This window comes from Silene latifolia, chromosome 10, assembly GCF_048544455.1.
Source record: "Silene latifolia isolate original U9 population chromosome 10, ASM4854445v1, whole genome shotgun sequence".
In the NCBI taxonomy this organism is placed as follows: Eukaryota; Viridiplantae; Streptophyta; class Magnoliopsida; order Caryophyllales; family Caryophyllaceae; genus Silene; species Silene latifolia.
Genome location: NC_133535.1, coordinates 94,696,052 through 94,723,404, shown reverse-complemented (window position 1 = coordinate 94,723,404; position 27,353 = coordinate 94,696,052). Strand labels below are relative to the sequence as shown.

General features: G+C 37.8%; 1 protein-coding gene across 1 annotated transcript; it reads right to left on the bottom strand.

Annotated features, from left to right (window-relative positions):
• Positions 1-17,857: 17,857 nt before the first annotated feature.
• Positions 17,858-27,326, bottom strand: LOC141605757 (uncharacterized). The gene is made up of 10 exons (XM_074424642.1): positions 26,750-27,326; positions 26,548-26,626; positions 26,357-26,451; positions 23,413-23,517; positions 23,244-23,323; positions 21,908-21,998; positions 20,381-20,488; positions 19,669-19,755; positions 18,750-18,818; positions 17,858-18,170 (listed from the first exon to the last, which is right to left on the bottom strand). The coding sequence occupies exons 1-10, from the start codon at positions 26,966-26,968 to the stop codon at positions 18,039-18,041; spliced, it is 1,065 nt and encodes a 354-aa protein (XP_074280743.1). The 5' UTR covers positions 26,969-27,326; the 3' UTR covers positions 17,858-18,038.
• Positions 27,327-27,353: the final 27 nt, after the last annotated feature.

The following is a 27,353-nucleotide window of genomic DNA, read 5'->3' as shown; positions in this document are numbered from 1 at the left end:
TGATCCGTTGAGCCATACGGACGTGGAAGCTAAGAAGGGTGCAACTGCTAAGATAAGCACCGTTGAGGCTACCTCTAGTAGCCAGAAGCCGACAAAGTGGGCCATTCCGTGGCCGTTCTTGATCAACTACTAGTTGATCACATGTTTTCCAAACATTTTATTTGCTTTTGTTAGACACTTTTTATTGCTTTTGTGTGCGCGAAACTTCGCATTTTATTTTGCTTGCTTAGGATTTTATGCATTTGAGACTTTATTCTGGGTTTTGCGCAATTTTGGGCGCGTATTATTGTGCACTTGCAGGTTTTTAGATCTCATTAGCTCAAGTAATTGAGCAAATACGAAGAAATAAGGAGTACAGGAGTATTCTCAGTCGATCGACTGGCTACATTGGTCGATCGACTGAGTTGCACTTTCCAGGAGCTATTGTTCCTGACACATTGGTCGATCGACTACCGTCCTTAGTCGATCGACCAAGGACGCTGCTGTACCTGTTCACGGCCTCTCCCCTGCTGTGTTTGGTCGATATGCGGACTTAAGGGAGTTTTCTACTCCACTTTACTTTCCGTCAAATTATTTATTTCTTCTATTTTCTCAATTGTGCACAATTTTACCGCTTCAAAAATTGTCTTCTCGATTTTATGCGTGGGTTTTATTTGTCTTTCAGGTACTTATTAGTAGCACTGCTGGCTACTGAAACCTCCTAGCTCACGCTGGTTTGGGGAGGTTTCCTTTGCTGCGTTTAAAGTCTTGTAAGTTCCCGATTTCCACTTCATGTCATTTTTATTTATTTTCCCGCAAATTCCCATTTCTCTTTTCTTCATTACATGATTTTGCACAATGGGGACATTGTGTGATTTGGTTTGGGGAAGGGTTTTGCGTCGCATATCATTTGCTTGCATTCACGTCTACATTTTGTTTTGCATTGTTTATTTCATTCTTATATTCAAAAAAAAATTCAAAAAAAAAAATTGAAAAATTTCAAAAATTTCCATAAAATGCACGTTTATTTTAGCATATAGGTTGAGTCGGAACAGTAGTATTTCAATGATGACATTGCATTTGCATCTGTTTTGCCTAAGCCTTGCTAATTGACATGTTATTAGTAGAATCGTATAAGTGCATATCTACGAGTTTTCCTTAATTATTTGCTGGACTTGAGACTTGACTTTGAAAATTGGCAAGCTACATCATATTTCTGAGATTTAGAGCCTATAACTGGTGACATCTATGACCAGTTTATTTAGGAATGTGAGTAGTACTCCTTATGAGGCATGTCACATAAATGTGCATAAATATGAACTTAATCTGCTTAATACCTGTACGCATTCGGTCTGTGGTTAGTTGACACATGTGGTAGAGGTTTCCCTTTTCTCGTTTCACCCATAAGCTCCACACTGCCAAAAATAGCCTTTTTGTCCCATTACTACATCCTACATTTAGCCTGCCCTTGTCAAGGTAGTAGTCTGTGTTCTTGGGATTGTTACTTAGTTTTTGGTAGCATATGCTCATGTTTGAGATATTGTTGGAAAGATGAAAAGGAGGAAAGAAAGAAATAGAAAAGAAAAAAAAAGAGATGAAAAAATGATTCGAAAATAGAAAAAAAAAAAAGAGTTATGTACTGTTCATGCGGTCGATCGACTGCCCCTTTTGGTCGATCGACTGAGGTTCGAGAAAAAGAGAAAGAATCAATTCGCATAATTCAAAATCCTTATCTTTTGGCGATTTTTGCTCCCATATATTATTCATATTTTGTGGGGAGTTAGTTGATTACTTTTATACCTGGAGATTGTGAGATTTGTGCTTGCTATAGCACCGTTCCATTTGTTTTTGAGCAAGAAGTTGGATGTTGCTATATGGTTCCGTTTCGGTACTAGCTTGATCACCTGTACCTCCACTTTTCCATAAATGTTTTGCCTCTTCTTACCCATACCTCACATATCCACATATATACCTCGGCATGTGTCATGGTCTCTTGTTGGTTGGAATGCGTATGTACGGTTGTAGAGATTGCTTTCACATTAGACTGCAGGCATGTCCTTATAGGTCGTAGTTAGGTGAGAGTCTTTACAAAACCAATTCTTTCTATCTTTACATTATTCACCTGTGCTTGTTTGAGTGATATGAGCGACCCGTGAGAGTCCAATTTGATGAGTCTCTACAGTTGACGGTTCAGTAGTTTTAACGGCTCCATAACTCGTTTGCATGATTCATTTGCTAATTGATTGTTGGTTGTGCATTTAAATTGGTTTAGGCTTTACATGTTGCATTTCGCTCTGAGATTGAACTCGTTCCATTAGGTAATTAGATCGAGTCTAGTTCTTGCTTGGGGCCAAGCAAGGGTTTGGTTTGGGGAAGTTTGATGCGTGTCTTTTATATGATGTTTTACATCCCATTTTACACGCATTTCAGAGCTCATTCATGTAGTTTATGCTACATTTCTCCCTATTTCCGTCTACTTCCGTATTTTTATACATTATTGCAGAAATGTGAAGAATCCAGCGGAAATCGAGCTAAATCCATCCCCGAGTATCTTGCATTGCATTTGACGTGAAGTATTCGCTTAAGGAACGAGCTTGGTGCGCAATTCAAGGCCCAAAAGACAAATCCACGAGATTATAGAAGTCAAGTAGCAGCTCAAGCAGTCGATCGACCACTACCATCTGTCGATCGACCAACCATCGGGTTCCAGAAGCTACTGTTCATTGTTATTCAGTCGATCGACCAGTCCTAGCAGTCGATCGACCAAACTGCTATTCCAGACGAGAATTAAAAGACCGTGAATCTTGAAGCCCAAAGTTATGTTAGGTTTAGGAAATAAAGTTACGTTAGTTGCTATATAACGTAACCTAGAGACATCAAGTTTTTACATCAAGTTTTACATACAATTCTTTAGAAATAATTAGGGTTTTGGAAACTGTTTCGCATTGGATTCTCGTTGTGATTTCAATCATTCCGTTACGATCCTTCTGCAATTTCGGTATTCACTTGCTCTATTTTCAGTTCATCTTTATTGCATTGATAGTATAGGAATTGTTAGTTAGTCTCCCGAAACCGTATTATCTTTATTGTTAATTGTTTGTTCATTCGTTTTAAGCATGAAACTTTCTGCCTATTTCGTTAATTTCATTGTTGTTATCAACGTTAGTATGAGTAGCAAAATCAATTTTGCTAGGATGTAGGCGAATTATAGCGTAGGCGGCGTAGTATTGTTTTGGACTGAATTCGCGTGTCAGTCGATCGACCGCCATACCTGGTCGATCGACTGACCACGTGAGGTTACCTTTCGTTTTAATTGATTTTAATGTTGTATTTAACTAATCGAATGCATGCGACCAGTTAGATGCTTAATTTATAACTGACCCATTAGATCGAAAGATAGGGACAGTTGTTAGACCACCAATTAAAATGACTAAACTGTGCTGAGATTGAAAGATAGGTATAGTTTAGACCGTTAGTCACTTTTCAGGACGAGAGTCAGTATTGGTGATATTAGGGACTTATAGCGAGATCGAAAGATGCTATCTGTTAAGAGTGGACCGAGAGGACCTCTTGTTTTCCCGCCTTACTTGTGTTTGTTTTGACCGACTTAGTATCTTTTCGCCGAAAAGCCGTAATGAACCGACCATCCTAGTACCCCTTCTTTATCTGTTTAATCCGTCTTTTTAGTTTACTGTCTTTATTTATTCTTAGCTATAGACCAATTCAACTCAACCCCTACACTCGTTACCTTAGACTAGAATTAGACAGTTAGATATTACGTATGCCTCCTTGTGGTTCGACCCTGTTACCACTAGCCTAGGTTAGTCTTAATAGGAAATTATAAATCTTATTTTTGGTACTCACAACGACGGGTATCAACTGGGGTGTTACAATCTTCCCCACTTAAAGAACACAACGTCCTCGTTGTGCCTCCAACTTGACCGCGGCCAAGCCCAGAATCCTCCCCCGCTAGGTGTGTGACCCGGGTACTCCTGACCACGGGCTTACCACACGGTCGCAGGGTCGCTCTGATACCATTTTGTAACACCCCCATACTCCAAGTGCCTTACCAGGACCACTCAGGTATAAGGATGCTACCATCTCGGTTACCCGAGGCAATGATAATCAAATAGACAATAACGAAACAACATTTAAATAGTAATACTTTAGCGAAAGGTTACAATCCAAAACCAAAACCAAAACCAAAATACGAATACAAGTTCTCAAACCAACTGTCTAGCAACTAACTGAAATGTTTATTAAACTACTAAGCTACAGCGGAAGACTTCTATCATCAGACGGTGGCACATCCCAGCTATCCCAGTTACTCGAGTCATACCTGCTCAATAACTGCTCACCATCCCCGAATGGATCACCACAGTTTTTAAAACATTAAACGGGGTCAGTACTAATCACACAATTTATATAAACCAACAACATAGTAAAACAAACAGCTCAATCATCACAGATATTCTCCGAACTCCAAACCCAACTCCACAATCCTGACTACACACTAAAGTGTGTAGCTCTGCCAGAGTGCCCATCGCAACAGGTCACTCCTCGCCGCCAGTGGGGGACCGCAGCCGTTCCCACCTAAGCCCCGCTCATCTCCATCGAGCGATAAACCCAAATCCATTAATGTGGACATTCCTTCTGTGGCGGGTTCCACAGAAGGCGAATCATGGGCGTGAAGCCACTCCCGCAAGTGACTCCAGTCAGCCAGGGATGCACCCCGAAAAACACAGACAGATACAGTCAATCACAGCTACAATCAACAATCAAAGCCAATAACCGTCACAATACGAGTATGATAATATTCAACAATCACAAACGCCAATCAACACATCATGGGACTAATACTGAGTAGGGAAACCCTACCTGGAAAGCACAACACAATCAGACGATCTCACAGCTGATATCAAAACGCTTCCTCTACGAATCCTCCTCCTAACATACAAACATATAATCACTACCAATCACAAAATACAACAAAACCCCCAATTCCCAATATTAGGGTTTAACCAACTTTAACGAAATGCTATAAAAACGGTACATAGATCTTACCCTCGACGCAAGGATTACAACGGTATAAAGAAAGGTAAAATCCGACCTTCCAAGCGCCGGGATTTGTCAACAATGCGATTGATGCGAAGAACGTAGTTTGATTTCTCTTTTTGAAAGTAATTAGGTTTTAAAAGTGTTTAAAGAAAAGTGACGGAAGTTATTATATACTTAATCGCATTATTAACAAAACCCGACAAATCAACCCCCGTAAACCGGCTACTCGATCGAGTAGCTGAGGTACTCGATCGAGTGCCCCCGTACTCGATCGAGTATCTATGTTACTCGATCGAGTACCCAACAGGTCAGAAACTATTTATAAGACGCAACACACCCTTACTCGACAGAGTAAGGCCTACTCGATAGAGTACCCAGAGACTCATAAAACCGTAGTATTACAGTCACACTTACCGGTACTTAGTGTTGGAGCTGGTGTCCTCCACAAATTAGTGTGATAACATTTGTAAATCTCTTACAGGTTCACAAGGGTATACTTCGTATATTTAATCAGTTGATTAACGTTTACCTAATGACGGTTGGCTTGCTAGAAAGTTTGACGTTATTATCATTCAGATGGCGGTGATCAACTGGTCCCTAAAGGTCACACCTACAGGACGCATTTGAGAAATGTGGTTATAGAAATATAATTACATTGATGCCCAAAATTACTAAAAAGTTAGTCAATGTGTTGATGAGATAATTATTTAATGAAAATTAAATAATATTAAGTTGAGACGAATTAACTGTCAATTCGTAAATTAAATATAATAAGTTATATTTAATTAAATATATATAAGGTTAGTTTGAAAGAATTAATTTGTTAATTCGTAATTAAATATAATCAGTTGTATTTAATATCAACAAGTTGAATGTGTCATAGTGGTAATAGTGAGGGTACACAAGCCAAGAGGTCATGGGTTCGATCCTCACTAGATGACAATTTAATTCCTTATTTCGGATCACACTGGCCGAAATTAGGAGATATAAATCTTTCTTAATTGATTTCGGATTTCGGTCTATATAAAAAGAAAGGTGGAGAATTATTTCTAACCTAATTCTTTTTCTGACCTTGCCTTCTCTTTCTCATCACAAAAAAACACAAAGACAATAAAATTTTACAGAAAATTTTAGATTGATTTCTAGCATAATCAAAGGGTATATCTTAGATCGTCTTGGGTGCATCTAATAGGCGAATATCAATTTTGATATTGTTCTTAGGCCAATTTTGCAAGGACCCGAGGTTAATTCTAAATTTTTTTACTTATGCTTATGTATTTTATTTTATGACCATAGATCATCTTTATTATATCGTTATAATCCTTCATGTTAAAGGGAAGTATACAGATTATTTCCCACAAGTGGTATCAGAGCTCAAGGCTACGATTTTAATTTTGATGATTTTCATAAAATTTGTATGTAAACGATAAGATTTTCGAGAAGAAAAATTAGGGTTTCGATTTTTTGGATCGAAATTTTTTATGCCGTTTTTGTTGTGCCGTTTTTTTCCTGTTTGATGATAGTTTTTCCATTCTATTTTTCATATTATAGTTTATAATCAATTAAAATTATCATATGAAGAATTGGTAGTTTTTGATTTAATGCAGATTAAGTTAAAATCAAATGGAATCGTCATGTTTATGATTAAAAGATTGTTTTTGCTATATAGTTTTTGGCATATAAATTAATCATGTTTATTATTTCATATGCTAATCATGTTCTAATAGCAAAGGTAAACAATTGATCATCAAATCTTGTTTTAGGGCATAATTGCCGCAAAAAGAAAAGAAAAAAGAAGGCTGTTTTTTTAGGGTTTACGAAAAAAAAAAATTGTTAATTTTATTTATGGTAAACCGTGAAAAAGAAAAAAAACATTAGGAAAGTTTTTTTTTGCCTTTTGCCGAAAAAAAAATGGATTTTATTTTTCTTTATTTTGGCCAATTAGTTATTGTGAATCGGTTCACAATTTAATGATACCGAGTTATTTTAAAGCAGTTTAAAATTTTTGACGGATAGAATTCATATTACAAGTATAATATGGATTAAGTATGAAATTAATGTGATTAAATTGCGGAATTGTCACTTAATTCAATTTAAATAGGTGGTTTGGATAAATTAATCAACATAATTTATTTATTGTATTATGTATGTTTAATTTATTTTTAGTTGATGCTTTTAATAATGTTGAATGAATCGAATGAATGAATTTTATTTACGTATTAAATTTTGCAATCGGTTGTAATTTGTAATACTTAGTGTGGCCTTAGTCAATTATGTTTTCGTAATGAAGGAAACATAATTTTTATGTAATTATGAGATCTCGAATCTCCTTTTTTTAGTTTTGGGTTTTTGAAATTAGAATGTAATTAATAGGTCAATTATGTAATTTTATTTATTGTAATTTCAAAGAAGACTAAAGATGAAGATTCAAGCTCACTCCCGCTACATGGATCAAGATGGAACATCAAGACAAGCTTCTCGGGTCCAAGGATGGATTCCAAACTTGTATTTATTGTTCATTTTGATAGGATAGGCCACACTAGGACTTTTCTTTGTTTTTTTTTTTTACGTTTTTCATTTTATTGCTTTTCATTCACATGCTAGTAATTGCATCATATTCCGCCTAAAACCAAACCACCTACTACTAATATGCATGAAAATTGACTCATATAGGTTGTATGTTAGTTTTCATGGACATGCAGATGTCACAGTATTTAAGCCATCACCTTAGTTTAAATCATTCTCGCATGCTAGATTATAGTTCACTTAAAATGAATTAAAAAGTTGATGGGATTTTCCTCTAAAACGGAAATTGAGATTAGTCTTTATAAGGGCAAACATCTATGAGTCCCTTCTTCGTCGGTAGGCCTAATATGACCCCTTCTACGTTGGGTAAGTAGTTGTGTTAACTTAGTTTACCTCAACATCATAGTCCGAAGAGTTTCTCGTGATTATGATGGACTATAGATAGAATTTACAGAAATTTATCGACCAAGAATTCTAACGGTAGAATTAGCTAAAAGGTTAGCTTATCAATTTACAGAGAATTGAGTCTTGGGGTCATTTATATAATTCTTGAGGGAGGTCAATTGTATAAATGTCTTTGAGTCTTCGCGTTATGACATTATTTCATTAGACTTAAAATAAAAACGATGCATGCTTATTATTTTATTCTTCTTTCGCAGTGTAGAACATGCTTATTATCAATAATACTGTTACAACAAATGGCTGGAAATAACGCAATCCCAATGCCTAGTGCCACACTAGATCGTTCGTTCTGGCTTAAAATGTTTATGGACCAAATGAATCAGTCCACTTGACTGAAGAATGATGGGTCCAATTTTTGGATCGGGAGGCGGCACTACGGAATGCGCCGCTGCGACGGTAAGCTCGGGTATTTAACTGAGCCAATACCGGTCAACCCAGGCCCAAATGCAGGAGCCAACGAGTCACTCGCTTATAGTGATTTCGTTATGGAAGCGGGTGCGATAAAGAACGTACTCATCTTTGCAATGGAAACCAATTTGCAGAGACGCTTCATTACCCAAGGTGCAAACAAGATTTTCACCACGCTCACTAATGAGTTCTCAAAAGCACCGAGAATCATCACATATGAGCATACCTGTCGCTTCTTTGATGCGAAACTCCAGAAGGGCCAACCGGTTAGCCCACACATTCTTCACATGATTGAGAATGTCGAGAAACTGGAGTCACTGAATTGTAGAATCAGTGAGAGCATTGTCATTGACCGAATGCTTCATTCTCTTCACGATGGTTTTGCCCTTTTCAGGGCGAACTACTACATGAATGACTTGAAAAAGAGTCCTCATGAGCTACACTCCCTTCTCGTACAGACCGAGAAGGATATGAAATTGAGTGGGAGCATGAAGCAGGATGTTCTCACGATTCACAACAAGAGTAAAGGTAAGGGCAAGGCTCATGGCGACCTAGCTGTAGGTAAGCCAAAGTTTAAAAAGCCAGGAAACGGTAAGAGTGCGCCCGGTGGGACTAGTGGCTCACAGGGCAAGACAAAGAGCAAGGGCTGTGACATAGAGTGCCACCATTGTCACAAGACTGGACATTGGAGGAGGAACTGTCCTGTCTACCGTGAGGACATCAAAGCATGCCGTGTCGCTCCTGTTGGTATGTCATCTTATATTCATATGATTGAGATTAACCATGCAAGTTTCGGAACTTGGGTACTAGATACTGGTTGTGGTTCTCATCTGTGTAATCATTTGCAGGGCCTAAAGAACATCATACCTCTCGAAAAAGGTGATGTGGACCTGCGAGTCGGGAATGGAGCACGAGTAGCTGCTGCCTCGAAGGGAACATATGTAATCCAACTCCCTAGTGGTTTTGAGTTATTATTAAATAACTGTTACTATGTACCCAGTTTATCTAAGAACATTATTTCTGTTTCCGTACTTGCTAAAGACGGTTTTACATTTTCAATAAAGGATAATAGTTGTATTTTCTCTTTAAATGAAATGATTTATGGCAAAGCAGTTTCCATGAATGGAATTTATATCTTAGATCAAACCACGGAAGTATTACACATGAATAATAAGAAATTAAAGGTTGGTGACAAAGATCAAACCTATCTATGGCATTGTCGAATGGGACACATAAATGAGAAACGCGTAAAGAAACTCGTCGATAATGGGACTATTCCCTCATTCGGATTTTCTGCATATATATGGCACGTGTGAATCATGTCTCATTGGCAAGATGACTCGAATTTCCTTCAAAGGTGTTGGAATGCGCGCTAGTGACCTATTAGGACTCATACATACGGACGTATGTGGACCTATGTCAATTACCGCTAGAGATGGCTATATATATTTTATCACTTTCACGGACGATTTGAGTAGATACGGATATGTCTACTTAATGAAGCATAAAAGTGAGTCCTTTGAGAAATTTAAGGAATACCAGAATAGGGTACAGAACCAACTGGGTAGAAAGATTAAAGCACTCCGTTCAGATCGGGGTGGCGAATATCTTTCAAATGAGTTTGATCAACACCGAAAAATCGTGGAATCGCTCTACGGTTAACTCCACCTGGAACACCTCAATTAAATGGTGTGTCCGAACGGAGAAATCGAACCTTACTTGATATGGTTCGATCCATGATGAGTCACACGGTAGTGCCTGATTCATTATGGGGTTATGCTCTTTTGTCATTTGCTCTTCTTATACTTAACCGAAGTCCGTCTAAAGCTGTCGACAAGACTCCATATGAAATGTGGAAGGCAACGGTACCTAACTTGTCCTTTATTCGGGTTTGGGGCTGCGAGGCTTATGTCAAGTGGAGACACGAGGATAAGCTCGGCCCGCGATCGGTCAAGACATACTTTATAGGTTATCCAAAAGGAACATTTGGTCATTACTTTTATTCGCCAACCGAACATCGAGTATTTGTAGCGGCAAGTGCGACGTTCTTAGAGAAAGAATTTCTCGAGAACAAGTCGAGTAATAGAACCTTCGAGCTGTCGGAGATTCCAGAACCAACAACCGAGGAACAGATGGAGGAAGCTGTACCTCCAACTGATGATACGGTTGATATTCCTGAGGAACCTAGGAGGTCGGGTAGAGACTCTCATCCTCCGGACAGATACATTGGTATGGTCGAGGAGAATGATGTTTTACTTCTAGAAAGTAATGAACCCGCAACCTATAAAGGTGCTATGGCCTGTTCCGACTCAAAGCTATGGCTCGAAGACATGCAATCCGAGATGGACTCCATGTATGAGAATAATGTATGGGATCTGGTTGATTTGCCTAATAAGGTAAAACCTCTACAGTGCAAATGGCTTTACAAAATAAAGCGTTCTGTAGACGCGCAACCAGATATCTATAAGGCACGACTTGTGGCAAAAGGTTTCACTCAAGTGCAAGGATTGCATTATGATGAGATTTTTGCACCTGTAGTCATGCTACGTTCCATTCGGATAATCTTAGCGATTGCCGCATTTCATGATTATGAGATTTGACAAATGGATGTGAAAACCGCCTTCTTAAACGGTTATTTGGAGGAAGAGTTGTACATGGTGCAACCCGAAGGTTTCATAGATCCTAAACATCCTAAGAAAGTATGCAAGCTTAAGCGTTCCATTTATGGACTTAAGCAAGCTTCTCGGAGTTGGAATCATCGTTTCGACCAAGTGATAAAAGAGTATGTTTTCACTCGATCGGTCGAAGAACCATGCTTATATATCAAGTCGAGTGGGAGCAAGATTGTATTCTTGATATTGTATGTCGATGACATACTCTTGATTGGGAATGATATTCCTCTCCTTTCTTCGGTTAAAGAATGGTTGAAGAACCATTTCCAGATGAAAGATCTGGGTGAGGCACAGCGTATTTTGAGAATCCGTATCTACCGAGATAGATCACGACGGACGTTATCACTTAGTCAGGAGTCTTATCTAGATAAGGTTCTTGAGAGGTTCAGCATGACCAACTCCAAGAAGGGGAACCTTCCTATGACGACTGGGATGCAGTTGAGCAAGTCTCAGTCACCCACGACGCCTGAAGGTATTGAGCGCATGAGTCGTGTTCCTTATGCTTCTGCAATAGGATCGATCATGTATGCCATGATATGCACACGTCTAGACGTGGCATATGCATTGAGTATGACGAGTCGGTACCAAAAGACTCCAGGTGAAACACACTGGATAGCAGTCAAAAATATCCTCAAGTACCTACAGAGGACTAAGGATTGGGTATTGACTTATGGAGGCGATACTAAGCTATGCGCAACCGGTTACGCAGATGCTAGCTTCCAAACGGATCGAGACGATTCAAAATCTCAGTCCGGGTTCGTCTTCACTCTTAATGGTGCTGCGGTCAGCTGGAAGAGTTCCAAACAGAGTGTTGTAGCAGATTCTACTACTGAATCCGAGTACTATGCCGCTTCGGAGGCAGCAAAGGAAGCGATATGGATGCGTCAATTCTTACAAGGGCTTTCGGTAGTTCCTAGTTCGAATGACCCGATCACCATCTATTGTGACAATAAAGGTGCCATCTTCCAGGCTAAGGAGCCAAAGTCTAGCAACAAATCTAGACATGTACTACGGAAGGCTCACCTGATCCGTGATTACGTGGAGCAAGAAGAGATAGTGATTGATAAGATTGGGACGGATGATAACATCGCAGATCCTCTCACCAAACCGTTGAATTATGATAAGCATGTAGGGCATGTTAATTCCATGGGAATTAAACATGTTCCTAAGTTGTAGTACTTGATTATGGATTTGATACATTATCTTTTTCATATATTATTTATAACTTCATCGTTTTATATATATAATATTTTGTTTTTCATGTGGATTGTACTGACAACATTGAACGCCACAAAGTGAACTGAATTACATTATATTTGTTTTTATCCGTAATCGCCAATGTGAGCTGACAACTCCGGCTATTATATTGTGCAGTCGATTGATGGTGGGTTCAACGAGCCATAAGTTAAACGGTTGACTAATCGATCACAGATACGAGATTATGACGATACCTCGTAGGACAATTTTTATTTGTGACAACGTAATGGAGTCCTAAATATTCTATAACATTCGGTGCCAGGTCGTAGATAGGACATCTATTGTGTACCTAGAGTCGATTCTTTTGACTATCAACTGTCTCTTGAGATTAAGGCAGTTTTTGGGTGACTTTGGTTTCTTTCTCACGGTCTACCATAACTGGGGCTAAGTAGATTTTTTTCTGGGTCATTTTCATACTGTGCTTACATCTGCAAGATTTAAGTTGAGGAAAATATCCATCCCTTATCAGGTATAGTTATTTCTCAAGGCCACTCGAGGAGTGAATCGAAATGCATGGCCATGCTCGAATGTTGATTCGTTTATCAGTTAAGTTACTCTCTAGTCGGGAAAACCACTCTTGATATCGATCACTTGTAAAATACGACCTTTGTGAATTCGGATTTGCAAATTGTTTTACATTGAGTGGGAGAAATTTTAAAGGATATGAGAATCGGTTATCGCACATACACTTGTGAGGACAAGTGGGAGTTTGTTGGAGCTGGTGTCCTCCACAAATTAGTGTGATAACATTTGTAAATCTCTTACAGGTTCACAAGGGTATACTTCGTATATTTAATCAGTTGATTAACGTTTACCTAATGACGGTTGGCTTGCTAGAAAGTTTGACGTTATTATCATACAGATGGCGGTGATCAACTGGTCCCTAAAGGTCACACCTATAGGACGCATTTGAGAAATGTGGTTATAGAAATATAATTACATTGATGCCCAAAATGACTAAAAAGTTAGTCAATGTGTTGATGAGATAATTATTTAATGAAAATTAAATAATATTAAGTTGAGACGAATTAACTGTCAATTCGTAAATTAAATATAATAAGTTATATTTAATTAAATATATATAAGGTTACTTTGAAAGAATTAATCTGTTAATTCGTAATTAAATATAATCAGTTGTATTTAATATCAACAAGTTGAATGTGTCATAGTGGTAATAGTGAGGGTACACAAGCCAAGAGGTCATGGGTTCGATCCTCACTAGATGACAATTTAACACACTTTATATATTTTTGGAAAGACCAAAAATAAGGAAATTTAATTCCTTATTTCGGACCACATTGGCTGAAATTAGGAGATATAAATCTTTCCTAATTGATTTCGGATTTCGGTCTATAGAAAAAGAAAGGTGGAGAATTATTTCTAACCTAATTCTTTTTCTGACCTTGCCTTCTCTTTCTCATCACAAAAAAACACAAAGATAATAAAATTTTACAGAAAATTTTAGATTGATTTCTAGCATAATCAAAGGGTATATCTTAGATCGTATTGGGTGCAACTAATAGGCGAATATCAATTTTGATATTGTTCTTAGGCCAATTTTGCAAGGACCCGAGGTTAATTCTAAATTTTTTTACTTATGCTTATGTATTTTATTTTATGACCATAGATCATCTTTATTATATCGTTATAATCCTTCATGTTAGAGGGAAGTATACAAATTATTTCCCACACTTAGAACACCGATAGAAAGTAGTTGGAGAGATTTGATAGGATAAAAGAAATAAGGGTAAGCCGTCCCGCTGGAGATAGAAAAATTTCGTTCCACGACGTAATGCGCTTCATCACATGATCAATTAGGCCCTTGAAAAAAGCCTTCTTAGAACCTTGCACCTCAGTGGGTAGACCCAGATATTTACCCATTCCTTTATTTCCTTTTATCTTGAGAATCTTCATGCAGGTTCTTGCATTCCTAATCTTCGTACTAGGACTAAAAATAATCCCAGATTTTTCCTCATTTATAATTTGTCCTGATGCATCACAATAATCAACTAACAATTTGTGGAATTCCTTCACAGACTCATCCTTATCCTGTAGGAAGAAGACCGCATCATCCGCGAAGAAAAGATGAGTCAATTGCGTTTCCTCTTGCGCTAATGTGATACCTCTTAGAGTACCATTGTTTTGTAACCGTAAAACATTTTTTGACAATACCTCCATACACAGCACAAACAGATACGACGAAAGAGGATCTCCCTGTCTCAGGCCACATTTTGGTTGAAACAATGGAAGGGGAGCACCATTCAAGTTGGAAGTGAAAGCTTATCCTCTTAGCTTTCCAAAGCATGGTCACAAGTTACATTACGCCAAGTAATAAAGAAATGGAGGTCGTTTGAAGTTCAGTGTGCAAGCTGACTCGGCCGAGTGATGAACACTCGATCAAGCTTTAACTCGATGGAGTAATGAACACACGATCGAGTTATTCTAAATACCCTTAACATCGCATTAGGTTAATTACGTCTTTCATTATTAGCATACCTTTTTTTTTTGGCAACAGTAAATAAAGGATGCAATTACATAATGTTAGGGCAAACTACACCCTTATTACACTCGTAATTAAACATCACTAAGGTACAAATATTAAACACTAGTGAAAGACAAAGTCGGGTAGTGACATCAAGTTGGTGGAGTACGAAATAGTAGGCGCGAGCCTCCTTATCCACGTCTTGCAAGCAACTAACATCTCTTGAAATCCTCTGATGCATGCAAGTTGCGGAGTGACGAGGGCATGGTGTACTTACGCCACAAGAGCGTAGAAAACAAAGGTGGATAACAAACAACGGCTTGTTTCCGATGGAGCGTGAACTCCTACACCAAGACAAACGAACTCTACAATCACACGAACGTCGGATCAATAAACCTAGCATATACAGAAACCGCATCAAAGGACTCCCCACGACCAATCTTCTGTCCATAATTGCTTTAAGGCACCGTCTATTGACGAATCCAACTCGAACCGGACTCAAATATTCCATTAAGGATTTAGGAAGGGCATTAATCCTGCAAGAGTACACACATGGCACAGAACGAAAACCAAAGCGAACAACCAAGCAGATACCCTCATAAATCAGATTTATTCTAACTAGATGTACATAAGCTATGACCAAAACCCCAAGGATAATGGGACAGGACACCCAAAACATCCGTGAAGGGACAACGATAGACAAAACCCCAAGAATAATGGGACAGGATACCCAAAATATCCTTGACAGGCCGGCTAAAACTATTTGGAAAAACATAAAGCAAAATAAACCATGTTGAAACAGCATAAGGTTGTAGTAGAGACCACCACATCCAACCTAACCAACACCACTACCAAACCCATACTCAACCCAACCGTGACACTTCTCATACTGTCTGAGAGACGCCCTCCATCCATGAGCTCACTCAAAACGAAGAAAAAGACAGACCCAACGACCACTTCAAGACCACAGAAACAGGACTGGCTGACACAAAGAGACCCACAAAACAGAACCAAAGCCAACTACGATTCCCAAAGAAGCCTCCCGAGACCACAGCCTTACATGCAACAAGACCAACTATGACCGATAAATCAATCTGACCAGAGACACTAAAAGACACACGAGATGGAACCAATAGGTGGGGAAAGGGGCCAGGGGGAGGGGGACACCAAATCGGTCAAACCCATAAACAGAAAACACCACGACGCCACCAAGATGGGTTATACCCATCAACAGGACAGATCAAACAAAGGACAAAGGGAGCCTTACCAGGGGGTGGGGAAAGGGGCTAGAGGGAGGGGGAACACACCCTGGCCGGGGTTGCATGCAAGGCTGGCGCAGACAAGACGGAGAATCGGATGGACGGACGGTCGAGTCAAGCAGCCATCACAACAAATCGAACGGTCGAGAAGAGCTAAGAGACCGTCAGATCAAGAGCATAAAGAAGAAGTGAGATCACAACGGAAAGACAGTTAAAAGGAAAGGGATGAGAAGTGACGGTACGCCGGAGATAAGCCTTGGGATGAACCTATCTCCAGCGAAAGGTTAGGGGAGGATAAGGGAGGTATTGTGTGGATAGAGGAGGCGGCGGATCAAGAGTGATGAGTTAGGGTTTTTTTTTTTTGTTTAGAGAGAAGGGGGAGAAAATTCTTAAGAGAGAGAAAGTATGTCAGAGGCATTAGCATACCTTAGTTCTAGTTTAATTTAGTTTTCGTCCAAAAACCTCTTTATGTTACTTTGCTACAAGATCGATTTCTACTTTAATCATTGCTCGGCATTTCTAATTAATATATTCTTCAATTATGTTCATCGTTCTTTCTATTATTATGCGTAGCTAATTTTTCATCTAGGGTTGAAGGGGATCGATGCATATTTTTCTTTTCTTTTTTTTTTTTTTTTTTTTGCAAGTAAGGGAAATGGTTTTCCTTTCAAACCTTATTGGATCCGCCTAGTCAAAACTATGGCGAGTGTCATTACACCAGAGATCATAAGGAGAGTCCGGAGAACCCAAACCTTGAGGATACGCGACAGCACGGAAAGTCGGCACCTCGTTTAACAGACCCATAGGGCCACCGTGCAATACCTCAGTGCTCCCGTCTAGGGTATCGAACCCGGGACCTCAATGTTGAGGAACAAGCACCTTTAAGGCACACCCGGACACCACTAGACCCAAGCCACTTCGGTGAGATCGATGCATATTAATTAGGGGTAATAATCTATAATTGCTAGATCTCGTTTGATTATTTTTTATCTACCTAATTGATTAATTACCGGCCAGGGTAGGCACTATACTAAAGGCTATATAAGTGTCGACTGGACATATAACCTTTGGTAGTCTGTCCATGTCAGTTAATTGACCGTAAATCTCCTAATTGATATTTCATTGTGAACCGGAATCCTATACTTGTTTTATATATTTTATACGGTCTTATTTGTAATCGCTTTAATTACTACAAATCAACTTGTGAGTTGTAACTCAATAGTCTAGAATCTACCCATAGATATTAAGCAATTTGTCACGGTTTCTTGTGATTCAACCGTTGACTTCACTATCTGCATTTTTAGTGTTCGTTTGGAATATTTTTGTATAGAGACACAACTTAGCCATGTTAGATTTACGATTATATGTCGCACCATAGGGTTATTTTGGCGTCAGATACCAGGAACTCTCATTATCCTATGTATTTATGGTTCGAGTCCTACAAGTTTCTATCACCTTTATCATCATTACTCATTTCATATGCCATCGATGTGAATTTGTATGTCAATGTCATATCTTAAATTGATTATATGCTATTCACGAGGTTTTTGGAAGGCATTTGGTTATTTATTCCCTTTTACATTGGTTGGAACTTGGAACTTGGAACTTGGAAGGATTTTCCCTCACCTTCAACTTACATGTCAAGATCGGTTTTCGACTGGTAAAACAGCAGTCTTTCGATACACTTAAAATATATGAACAAAAAAACCGCCTTAAATCGCAGTTGCGAAATGTTATCCAAAAAACACTCCGAATAGTAACACAATCGCCATTAAAATCCAATTAGAACTTTGCGGTGCTATAAATAGTTACATGAACCACCACTTTTCTTTTCCGTTTATGAAGGAGACTGTGTCAAAAAGCCCAACTACACAACATATCAAAGATTTGAACCCATAATAAAGGGTAGTATGATAACTTTGAGTCGCGCTGAACCTAATCTAACTGCTGCTTGCTTTTACTTTTCTTCATCTTAGCCTTAAACCGCGATTTCACCAGCATAGTCTGTACAGTATTTGCGAAATTCCCAACCGCCATCAGAAGCAAAAGAAACCCACAAAACACAACCTGCCAATACATTGTATCACACTATCACTTGTTATCATTCAGACGCCGCAAGACTCTAACCAGGCAAGCTATGTTCAACCTGGACACGGGGATATGAAAGCATAAAGTATTAACTTTTAGGGTGTGTTTGGATAGTAAAAGTGGAGAGAAAAGGAGGGGAGGGAGAAGGAGGGAAGAGAAAGGGATGGAAGGGAAGGGGAGGGAGAATGGAGGAGGTCATTTTCCCTCCAAATCTTGTCTTTGTTGGAGAGGAAATAATTTGGCTTAGAGGGGGGAAGTGGAGGGATTCATTTTCCTTCCCCTCAAAATCCCTCCACCTCCATTTTGCTAACCAAACAAAGGATTTATCATCCCTTCCTTTCCCTCCCCTCTCTTTCCCTCCAAATCCTCCTATCCAAACAGACCCTTAATGATTTCTAGTCTTGTGTCTACTCTAAAAATTTTATACTGATTGGTTAGTGTCGGTTAATTCCACACCCTATCCTCAAGTGACTTGTCAGACGGGTATGGCCCCAAAAGTGAGGCGACCGACAATGTAACATAAAAAGGCAAAATCTAGAAATAAAAAGTCTGACTGACCTGCCATTCAGATGCAACTCCAACAAATGCAGTTCGAAGCAACAACAATCCCACATATGCCTCAAAACCCTAAAAAGGTTGCGGAACACACAACATTAAATATACTTTTTTCTTCCCCAATAAAAAAAAACAAAAAAAACAGCAAGTATACTCTTCAACAATAAACACATTGATCTAGGCAGTCAGAGTTCGGAAGATATTTTACAAACAACTTGAGAATGGCCGGCAGATTATTTACAATCATTTCATAGGCACACTCTAACACCATATGTATGAAACTACAAAATCCTTAAACAGCATAGTACATACTAATCCAAAGAAACTCCACTATCTAAATGGACCTATGAAAGAAAATAGAAAGACTCAAAGTTTACTACAAGAAAAAAAGAACACCCATTTAACTCCCTCTAGACACCTGCTTTATTGATGATATCACCCTAGCCAAGTGGAGGCAGCTCCCTCTCTCACAAGTTCTGTACATTGATCTCCAAAACCTTCCTCTCCTTTCCTTTCTACTGGTTGGCTATCCCCTTTCCTAAGTCCCCAACTTTTCCAAGTCGTACAATGTTCATAATGGGAATCTCCCTCCCTCCCCCTCTCCTTGGTGTCTTTTGTCAGTGTAACCCACTTGGCTAGGGGAACAAAATAAGAGTCAAAGTATGTCTACAAGAGAAATATCCACTTCAATTCCCTTCAGACACAATCTTAATTATTTTTTAATTATTAAGATAAAAGTGTGAGCTTTCACATGTTGAGTGCTAAACCTTTTATCCCAAAAGCTTAAAAAGTCCATTGAGAAATCACATCACCAAATATATGCATTCCACGAGAATTAAGAATTACAACAAAGTTCAAGGCAACCAAGAACATAGCAAGATATCCTGAAGATTGCCGTAGAATATAAAACAACCAAAATTACCTGTAAAACAAAAAGTATGGGCAAGAGCAGCCAAAGCTGCCCGTGAACTCCGGCTGTCTCTCCCCAGACAACATCCATTCTCTTTGCCTGAAATGAACCAGAATTGGAAAAACAGTTTACCGCCATTGAAAAAATTAACAAAGAAAGACAAGCCTAAAGTAACAAAGACACAAAGTGAAGAAAAAAGAAACAGTCATGCTGAAGGTGGTCCTACAGTAATATATGGTAAATTTGAAGAAAATGAAAATCCTGCTTGACATAGTGGTCGTAGTCGAAGTTCTGATGCCTCCTAGACGTGCTCATTTCACTTGATCAGTGAATCAAGTGTAAGATATGCATTACAGTACAAGAATAACAAAACCTTGATGAGCTGATGGGAACCAGAACATTGGTTTTCACCTTGATAGTAAAATTCTTCAATGCATATTAGCTAGGACTTTAGAATCATTGAAGCCACGCTCTTAAGTCTTAATTTATAATCTGAGAGATGAGAACTATACGAGATATTAATGGGACTATGGCAAAAATCAAACTGCAGCGGTAGAGTTGTAATACATGGATAGTTTCATGCCATATATTCAACCACCCCCAAACCATAAAAACACAATCTATCACTTCATGAATCTTGCTAACAGGGCACTTTTTCGGTTAAAGGCTTTCAGCTAACTTATTAAAGGGCTAGGTGCATATCATCAAAAAATGAAGTATAAACCTTTCCAAGTGCAATGCGTGTGTATAATCTCTGCCGTTGATATCGATTTTGCATTAGCATTGCAAATCCTTGCATTGTAGCCCATATGAGAAAAAGTTTCACCCCTTTCTGCGAAACATTGCAACATGAGTTCCAACACATAAGTAGCAAGCCTAGTGGGTAATTAGACATTGCGAATAACAATGAACCATCAACAAAAAATATCAAAATGTAAGTGAGAATAAAAGTGATCGAAAACAAGCCATCCATGCAATGCAAAACTATGGATGAATTACGTCATCATGATGCACATATCAAAGGGTGATGGACATGTTACAAGGGAATGGTTCACCGGCAACAAGTAAGAATTCAGAAATGGAAAGAAGGTATAGAAGCAACAATCTAGTAGCTTACAACAAAAAAAAATGACTGTTCGGTGGGCTGCTAGATAAGCATAAGGTTCTGGAATTTCTTAAGAGGCGAGTTGCAAAGAAAAAAAGTGCTTCAATCTAGAAATTCTCTATTGATATGTAGGACAAAACACAAAAAGTCCATATGACACTGGTTAGATCAAGCACTGCCACTCAAGCAAAAACAGAAAGAAAGGGATCAAATAACTCCACATTCAAAAGGGGAACGAAGAAACAGAATTGAATGTGTTAAAATGGCAACTTAATTGGGGGGAAACTGGGAAGTCAGCCTATAACAATTAGAGCTGGCAATACGTGACCTGACCCTAACTGACCCAGGGTTAAACCGATAGCCGATAACAACTTTATTTGTCCCAAAGCGACCCAAACCGGAACTGACCCGAGATGAAATGTGACTGGTAGCGAATTAGATTAATAATAATGTGGCAATAAGATCAAATTGGAATTTTTCTTAATTGTTTTCAAATTAAAAGTAATATAAATGCATCTAAGAATAACTTTAGAAAGAAATTATCGATCTAAACATTACAAAAGATTAATAAGTGTTGATAACCTGAACCGAAGCTGGCCCAACCTGTCACTCGACGATAACCCGAACAATAATGACCAGACCATGAACTAGAACCCACCCGAACCTAACATTGATCTGGCACATCCCAAACTCGATATGACCCGACCTGCTATAACTTGACCCAAAGTCAACGGGGTGAAGCAATTGCCACATCTAGTAATAAAAACAAAATCTAGGCAAGCATCAAAGTATATTAAGCATTCAAGACAAAAGAGAAGAAAACATGGCAAGCATCAGATCGGCAACTTAAAGTCAGGAGCACATCATAAAGAGGATTCCAATTGACAGCTTGACTTTGATTAAATCTTTCCTTTTCCCCAACTTTTTGGAGCATATGCTGATGATATAGCTACATCAAAATAAAGCTGCAAATTGCCATTAGCAGCCAAACATCCAGAGACAGAACTTATATTATTGATACTTTGTAAGTTTGTAACTCAAACTCTCAAATCCAACCAAATTAAGGAAATATTAATTTTATCATGTAAAACTAATTTTATGCTGAAGCTTAGACCGCTAGTATTTGTGGGATATACCAAAAGTTACCTGCTTCTGAGAACAGTCTGGCTGGCCTCTTATTTCCCATGTAAGGCTCACAAGGGCCATTAACATAGCGCAGTAATGATGATATATCCACCTGCAGAACTTACAAAAGGTTACTATGACTTTCATGCTGAAATGCACACAAGATATGTTTAAATGACTATCCGACTATCTAATTTGAAGGCATTAAAAAAGCCCGTTAAAAACTTAAAATCTGCCAGTAGGAAGTGAGACCCAATATCTTTTCCAATATCTAATGATTTTATACGGTCCTTAAACACAGACAGAGATAACGTTTCAGCTGTGCTTGACTCCAGCACTATCAGTAAATTTCTGAGGCTCATTAGATTCCATTCAAGCAACTTTCTTGCCTACTTTACTTTCTTCAACTGTGACTTCTTCAAACTATAATGTTGTTGACTTTTGTCCAAGATTTCAGTAATTTGGCTTAGAAAAGTGGCAAAAGGATGAAAATACAGTTCACTGTAATCATGTTGATTCATGCATGGATGATACATAAAAGGGCAGCTTGGATACTTTATAAATACTATAACTTGGAATATCCAGGTCCTACTTTTTCAAGTAAACGCATCATCATCGTAAGAATTAGATAGTAAATATGTCACTCTAACATTAAATTTGATCCTGAGGCTTCAGTGTCTAGACAACAATTTTTTCAACACGACACTCCCAGAAAATGGAGTGGCACAGCGTCAAACTAAAATTAATTGCACCTTTGAAATTCACTCATTTATTTTGAGTTGCTTCACAGGTGGGCGACTAACCAACACTCTTAAAAGAGTCTGGATGCCATAACTCAAAAGTTAAGGCCCGTTGTTAGCCTACAAATTTTAGAATCATTGAATCCTGACGAAATACAGAATTGAAATAAATTGTTCATATGACAACAACTATGTCACATCAAGACGCAAAATGAGATTTCACCGTCGGAAGTTGGAACTAATCTTTAATATTGTACAGGATGGAATCTCTCTTCTCAAATTTATCTACTGACAAATTACAGATACCTCAAGCACAGTCTACTAGTTTCGACTTTAGTCCTCAAAAAAATTACATGAATTATGAACCAAAGATCGCATTAACTTTCTTGCACACTTCAATGTTGCCAAAGGTTAACACAGACCAAAATCAACAAGAAATGAAAGGTGAAACATTCAAGAAATTTGAGACCAATGATACAGTCCACAGCAACATTGTACTTTAAGCTCAATCCGAATAAACATAAACAATAGCTTATAAGAGGAAAGGCCACAAAAAACAAGGAGAGACATGATAATTAAACAAGATAACACAGCATAAAAGGGGCAAAAGTAATTACCAAGGACGAATATCACTCCCATTGACTCTCAATATATTCTCTCTCAAAGCCAAACCGGTGTAGAGGAACAACAGCCAAGCCTGGGAAAAGACAAGAACAACAGTTCATCGAATAGCTGACAGAAGATCAACATTGAATTTATGAGGTTATCTTAGTATATAGCATGCACCTGGTATAGCTGGACAGGAAATGCTGGCATGCAGCCATTCCATATCCAAACCCTGAGAACCAGTAGAATTGAAGGAAAGAGAAGAAACAACCAAGCAGTTCTGTCCTGTTCAAAATTTAAGTGAAGCAAATGTAAAGGTTAAACCACACTTTGTAAACGAAATTTTAAGACAATAAATAAAAGATGATTTAGTCGTGACTCGTGTGGATAGAAAGAGAATAAAGTGAGAAAAAGATAGTTCTCCTGCTTAAATGTCAAGAGCTAGTATACCAAGCTCAAAAGTTAAACCCCAAAAGAGTGTAAATTAAAAACGAATAAATAAGGCATGAAAGAATGAAATAAAAGCAATGTTCTGAAGTAGAGTTCACCCCAAATAATAATGCAGATGGAGCAATGTTATTCAAATGGGAACATTCATATAATCATATTAAAATTTTTACAACTCGGTGCAACAGAAAAGTTGCTTCACCACATTGTGATGGGAGCTCCAATTTCAAAGTATTCACCATGCTAAAAGAGCAGGAGTATAAACCACAAAAGGTAGCATCATACCAACAATATTATCATTTGTTTTATGTTTTATTTTCTATATTTTTCGAGTTATTCATTTTTCTCTTTTCCCACATTGCCGGTGAAAGGGGTGAAGGTATATCATCCCAACTATAGACATAATCAACTTAAAATCAGGATACAGTGGTTCGTCTAGCTTCATTAATCCCCTATATGCTAAAAGAACCAAGTGTTCTAAAAAAAATTCCCTCCAAAATGCATTACAATGTAATGCATGCACTTAAATAAAAACATAATAGTGATATTTATTTCATTAAACTATTATCTTTTCACTAAAATTAATCTTTTCATGAAATTATATTATTTACAATAAACTCTAAACTATAATCTTTTAATTAAAATAAAATTGATATAAAACTATAAATTACTAATTTTTTATTGATACTATTGTTAGAGAATGAGCCATACTCGGTATAAAACAAAACTTTAAAGTGTTAGTATTAGTTTCGTGGCAAAACATTATTGAAAAAATTTATAAAAATGAAATCATTAGCTTTGTGATAAAAAAAATATTTTCATTAAATTACAACAACACTTTTTTTTTTTCTCAAAGCAAAATAGAAAGATTAGAAATGTGAACAACTAATGAGGTGCTAATTTTAAATATAAGTAATATATTAAAACTTGAAAATATATCGTGCTTGATTGCAGTCTAGATTAGTGTAGTTTACACAAAGAAAAGACAGAACCGATTGCTCTTTAAATGTCAACTAATCTTATTCCATCAAAAGTATTTCGTGGTCAGTGGGAAAAATCAACTAAGAGGAAAAGAGGCATTTATATAAGTAGACAACCGACCCACTGCCCGTCTTAGGTCAGCCTTCTAGTGCTATGCAGTATGGCATGAAGTCATGAACAGTATGACAATAACAACAATACCAACATTACCCCGCACCTGCCAATTGCGAGGTAAGGGATAACGCCTAAGGGGCGTCAATGTATGCAGCTTTACCTTTGTGCTAGCAACTAAGAGACTGTGTCCGGATGACCCAAGATGATAATTATGAAAATTGCATCTAGAACTGCATCGAATGGTTGCTACTTCACAATAAAAAGAATCGCACCCAGTTTAACAAGTCATTTTGATTTTTTCCATCGTAATCCGAAACAAAGAATAATGACTTGGATTCGAGCAGTATGAAAGTGTGATTATTTAATCATGCAAGTCACTCCTTAACTCACAGATACTATCTGTACTCTGTTGCAGTTTGGTACTTAAATTACCGATTTAAAGTCTCATAATAACCTAGCTAATATTTCTCCCCAAACTTCCAAACATGTAATTCAGTGATTTGACATACGAGAGAATCAGTATCCCATCTGAGTGAGAGGAAACAAGTGCTTGGTTTTCTGAAACCAATTAACAGGAAATTTATCAATGAATTAGGCAAGAACGAGCGAATGACGCAACAAAATAAATAAAGAAATTAGAGCTCCTTGATTGTTCAAAAGCGCAAACTCAATTTTTGGTCAAGCTAGTGGCTTGATGAATCAAAAGTAAATTTTGCTTATACTGTCACCATCTTCAGCCAAATACATTGACACGTCTTAAAACAATCTTATGCTAAAAGCAAATTTCCGACAGAACAGCAATACAAAAAATAACTTTTTCTCTTCTCAAATCTCCGAGTTCTCCCACTCAAGATGGCCATAACATAGAAGACTCCATTCCTCACACTTTGACTATCTAACTTTCAATGCTTCATCCCTTATAACTTACCAAAACCTAGAATATGATTTTCACTTGTAGGAATGGACACTAGAGTTTAAAGCCTTACAGGAACAAGTCGCAGAGAGTGGGAAAGAAGTTAGTTATATGAGAGAAACAGTTAGTGCAACTTGCAAGTAATACTGTAATAGAAGTCATAGAAGAGCAAAATGGGAAGAAAATTTCAATTTATTACTGTAAAATTGAGTCTGGCAGGATATTTGTCCCATTTCTAACCTGAATTGGGATTCGGTAGCAATTTCTGATAAGAATTCCCTTATAGGAGAGTAATCGTGAAACAAAACTATACAAGGTAAGTGTACATAAAAGGTTGTAATTTTGATTTTTTTTTTTCCTTTTTTGTAAACTCTCTTTTGAACAGCCTCAATCGTGAAGTCTCGTTTTCTGATGATTCATCCCAGTTTTACACATTCGTGGCACTTTTCAGGTGACTGTTAAGCAAAGTTCTGGAAGCTAGCTCCCCACTTTTAAACTATCATTGTTAAATAACAAAAAAAAATTCAAAAAGTGCTTCATTGTCATCATCGTCTCCAAACCACCATACAAAAATGGACGTTTCAACAGCATTATGAGGGCCATTTAAATTCAAGACGAAATAATCAATCAACAGAAAAAGGGGGCAATTAAGAATAAATGGCAACATACTTTGTAACTATTATACTCCTCTTTAACTTTCAACTGCACATCCTTTCTGGTGGCTCGCACATTAATAGGACCCAAGAACATCCTCAAAAACCGACCTGCGCCACACCATCATCATTTTTGGGTGCCGAAAAGGCAAATTAATCGCCCAAACTAATTGAAATTATAAACATCCTATTAAAATGACGGCATACCCTCAGCTTTTCCGGGAAGAAACGACGACGCATCGCTGTCAATTAGTACGCACTTGGCTCTATTCAATTCATCTTCCAACTGCAAGAAAACAACCCCCAATTATGAGATTCCCCAATTGTCAATGCACCGAACATAATTGAAATAAAATTTCCAGTATATATAAACGAATAATTAATTGAGCATATTTGAACAAAATAAAACCTTGTCAGCAAGCTTAGAATCGATACGTCCATCAGAAACAAGGGAGGAACGAAGCTTTTTAATGGCGGAATCGATTGAAATTGCGCGTTGTTTGATAATTTGTTCTTCTTTGGACGATTTTAAATTAAACGATGCAGCTTTTTCTTGCAATTCCTTGGATTCTTCAACTAGTTTAGCAACTTCCTCCTCGATTGTCGATTCATGCTGTTGATCCTCCATCAAAAATTTCACAACCTTGAATCACTGGTAATCAAATTAGGGTTAATGTTAGGGTTTTGAATAATTTATCCTCTGCATCAGGTTGCATGAACGTCTATATAAAGCCTAAATTGCGGGAAAAATAGGAATTCAAAAGCAATGCGGAAAAAAGAGGAGATAAATGTGAGTGAATTGGAGGAGATAGAAATTGGGGAAAATGATGATTGATGAAATTAGGGATTTGAAGGAGGAAGGAAAAAGCTGGTTCAATCGATCAAGTAGATAAAATAAAAATATAGAGAGAATCTAAGAGCATATGCAGGAAAGGAAAGGCAGCAAATGTTGTACGTCGCACATTTTTTTGATTTTTTTCATAAACATCATAATCACTACGACAGAGTCTATT

What these genes read in the sequence shown, in the direction of transcription:
- LOC141605757 (XM_074424642.1), bottom strand. Translation starts at nt 26,968, where the DNA reads ATGGAGGATCAACAGCATGAATCGACAATCGAGGAGGAAGTTGCTAAA. An exon ending in TCTTCCCGGAAAAGCTGAGG is followed by an intron (nt 26,452 to 26,547) that starts GTATGCCGTCAT and finishes GGTGTGGCGCAG; the next exon opens with GTCGGTTTTTGAGGATGTTC. An exon ending in GGGAGTGATATTCGTCCTTG is followed by an intron (nt 21,999 to 23,243) that starts GTAATTACTTTT and finishes TAAGTTCTGCAG; the next exon opens with GTGGATATATCATCATTACT.